The sequence below is a fragment of the Propithecus coquereli genome, unplaced genomic scaffold, assembly GCF_000956105.1.
Source record: "Propithecus coquereli isolate 6110/MARCELLA unplaced genomic scaffold, Pcoq_1.0 Scaffold105, whole genome shotgun sequence".
In the NCBI taxonomy this organism is placed as follows: domain Eukaryota; kingdom Metazoa; phylum Chordata; class Mammalia; order Primates; family Indriidae; genus Propithecus; species Propithecus coquereli.
In genome coordinates this window covers 796939-799555 of record NW_012134414.1, presented here as the reverse complement: position 1 = coordinate 799555, position 2617 = coordinate 796939, and the positions used below count along the sequence as shown (strand labels likewise).

Genomic DNA, 2617 nt, shown 5'->3' with positions numbered 1-2617 from the left:
TCTCCCACAAGATTTTTCTAATTAACTTTTTTTCTTTTTTTTTTTAAGAGACAGGGTTTCTCTGTCGCCCAGGCTGGAGTGCAGTGGTGTGATCACAGCTCATTGTAACCTCGAATCCTGGGCTCAGATGATCCTCTGTCTCAGCCTCCTGAGTAGTTAGGACTACAAGCACAAGCTACCAAGCCCAGCTAATTTTTAAAATTTTTTGTGTAGAGACAGGGTCTTGCTGTGTTGTCCAGGCTGGTCTCTTAACTCCTGGCCTGAAATTGATCCTCCCACCTCAGCCTCCCAAAGTGCTGGGATTCCAGACATAAGCCATTCTGATAGGCCTCTAATTGATTTTATACCCTTCACCCCTTCTCTGCAGTACACACCTCAATCCATTTAATTGCTTAAAGTCCCCTTCAATGGCTCATTACCCAGCGATAAAGAGCTGCCTGACTTCAAACTACTTGTCCCTCTCCCTGATCCTGGAAAATGCTTCAAAATTTTGCGTATGTGCATCTGTCTGTAAACCGCACATAAGATTCCTCAATGAGTTCTCTCTAAAAATAACCTCCCTATACAGGCATATAAAATTTCTGGCAACTTTTTAATTTTAAAACTATATTTATTTAACCTTTGTACACTTGCTGGTCCAATTTGGTATTCATATTAGAGATGTGGAAACTGAGGCCCAGAAAAGTTAAGGGGCATGTGTAAAGTTATTGAAACAGAACTGTGACCTAGGACTGTTCATCCTTAGTCCAATGTCGCCTCATAATGGTGTTCTTCTCAAACCTCTCCCAGATCTGACAATTTTGAAGGCATGTTTTAATAAAAATATTTCCCATCTTTGTTTAGAAATAGAAATCACAATCCATTAGCTAGTATAGTTTATGCAGAAGAGAACAGCAAATTGATTGGCCCTCTACCCCCACCCTAGGTCCATTCCTCATACGTCAAATCATTTTCTTTAATGTGTTGATTTCAGTTCGGCTTGGAACTTCAGTTATAGAGAAAAGCCTTTTTGTACCATTCTGTCCATTCCTTCATAATTGTGCTTCTAAAGTTGGTTGTTGAGTGATTGCAAAGATACTCCACTGATCACATCATATAACTAACAAAAGCTTTCAAAAGAACACCATTGGCTACTGGGTAATCTCTAAACTTCCAACATTCAAAGCTTACTGCAATTTGCTGTCAAACTAATGACAGTTCTATAATAATACTCAATTTGAGTCAAAAATTTTTGTATACATTGTATACTTCCATCTCATGATTTGCTCAAACTAATTCTATTTGCTAGAATAATTACCTCAATTTTTTTTGAATATTTGCTAGGGGTAAGACACAGTGCTAAGAACTTTGTCTACATCAACTCATTTAATTTCCACGATAGCTTCACATCAGTATTATTCTGCCTATTTTATAAATGACAAAACTGAAGCTTATCTTCCATCCTATATACTGCCACATTGTAGTCACACTGAACAACTTGCAACTTCTATTTTGTTGTAAGTTCTTTCATAGCCTTGGTGCTGTTCTTTATGCTGAAAAATAATCTTACTCCTCGTTTCCATCTAGTCAATTCTTCCCTTAAGAAACCTCTTCTTTGATATCATATGGTATTCTAGCTGTTTATAAATCAGTCATCCCCATTAGACTATTGGCTATTTAAAGAAAGGTTTTTTTTTTTTTTTACTAGTCATTATTTCTGTGTAATGCATACAACTTGCATATAGTAACTACACAATGTATGTTGCTCCAGAATTCTGTGTCTCCAAGTAGAAGCATTAAACCCTGACACATAAATGCTTTTTCCTGGGGATAAACTTACTGAAGTAATAATTTTCTTGAAACTCATTACTGACAACTTATGTTTGAAATACATGGCTAATGAAGATTAGCGTGTATCTTCCCTTTCTCCAACTATAAATCAAGTGCCACTTTTAGTTTATAGAAAAGCATAATTACCTGTGAACGCACGTGGGACACAACATGTTGTCTTCAAGATGTGGGGGTGGAAAACTGCAGGCAGGAAGCAGGAAGAGTGCACTCACTCTCCCTCCCTGCTTTTCGGGAACCCAGGCTTGTCCAGCATGAAACTGGAGGTGAACCCAACCATCTGTGTCTGCAGGGAGACTTCTCCCATGGACCACACACCACCTGACATCTGGGGAAGGAAAGAAAGAGAGAAGTGTAAACACACCTGGACCACCTGTTCATGGCCTGTCACTTTTGATTCTTCTCTCTTTCTCAAGCACCAGCTCTAAGATATGAGCCCTGGAATCCTAACTTAACCTCTACTCTATCCCGTTCCCTTTAGAAAAGTATGCAAGACAGTTCCTGTTAAAACTTAAAAAGAAACAAAAAATCTAGTTGGAAGCGATATAGCTGCAATTGGGCAGATGGTAGAAAGACTAACCCAGAGTAGTCTAAGAAAGACTTCATGAAGTAAGTTCAGGGGTTACAACTCTTAACAGGCATTGTATTATGTTAAGTAGTTTATGGTCTTCCTTCACGTTATTTCCTGTAATTCCTACAACATATGAGATAGATATTATTGACCTATTTTAGGTTGAGCAAACTGGACTATTTTAAATATTTTATATTTTTATTTTGTTTTATTATTTTA

General features: G+C 37.7%; 1 protein-coding gene across 1 annotated transcript in view; it reads right to left on the bottom strand.

Annotated features, from left to right (window-relative positions):
- Window positions 1-1986: 1986 nt before the first annotated feature.
- The window catches only part of DPPA4 (developmental pluripotency associated 4), a 4639-nt gene continuing 4008 nt past the window's right edge, over window positions 1987-2617 (bottom strand). The window contains exon 4 of the mRNA XM_012645881.1: window positions 1987-2155. Within this exon, the coding sequence (XP_012501335.1) occupies window positions 2039-2155 (117 nt within the window). The 3' untranslated portion in view covers window positions 1987-2038. The remainder of the gene's footprint in view (window positions 2156-2617) is intronic.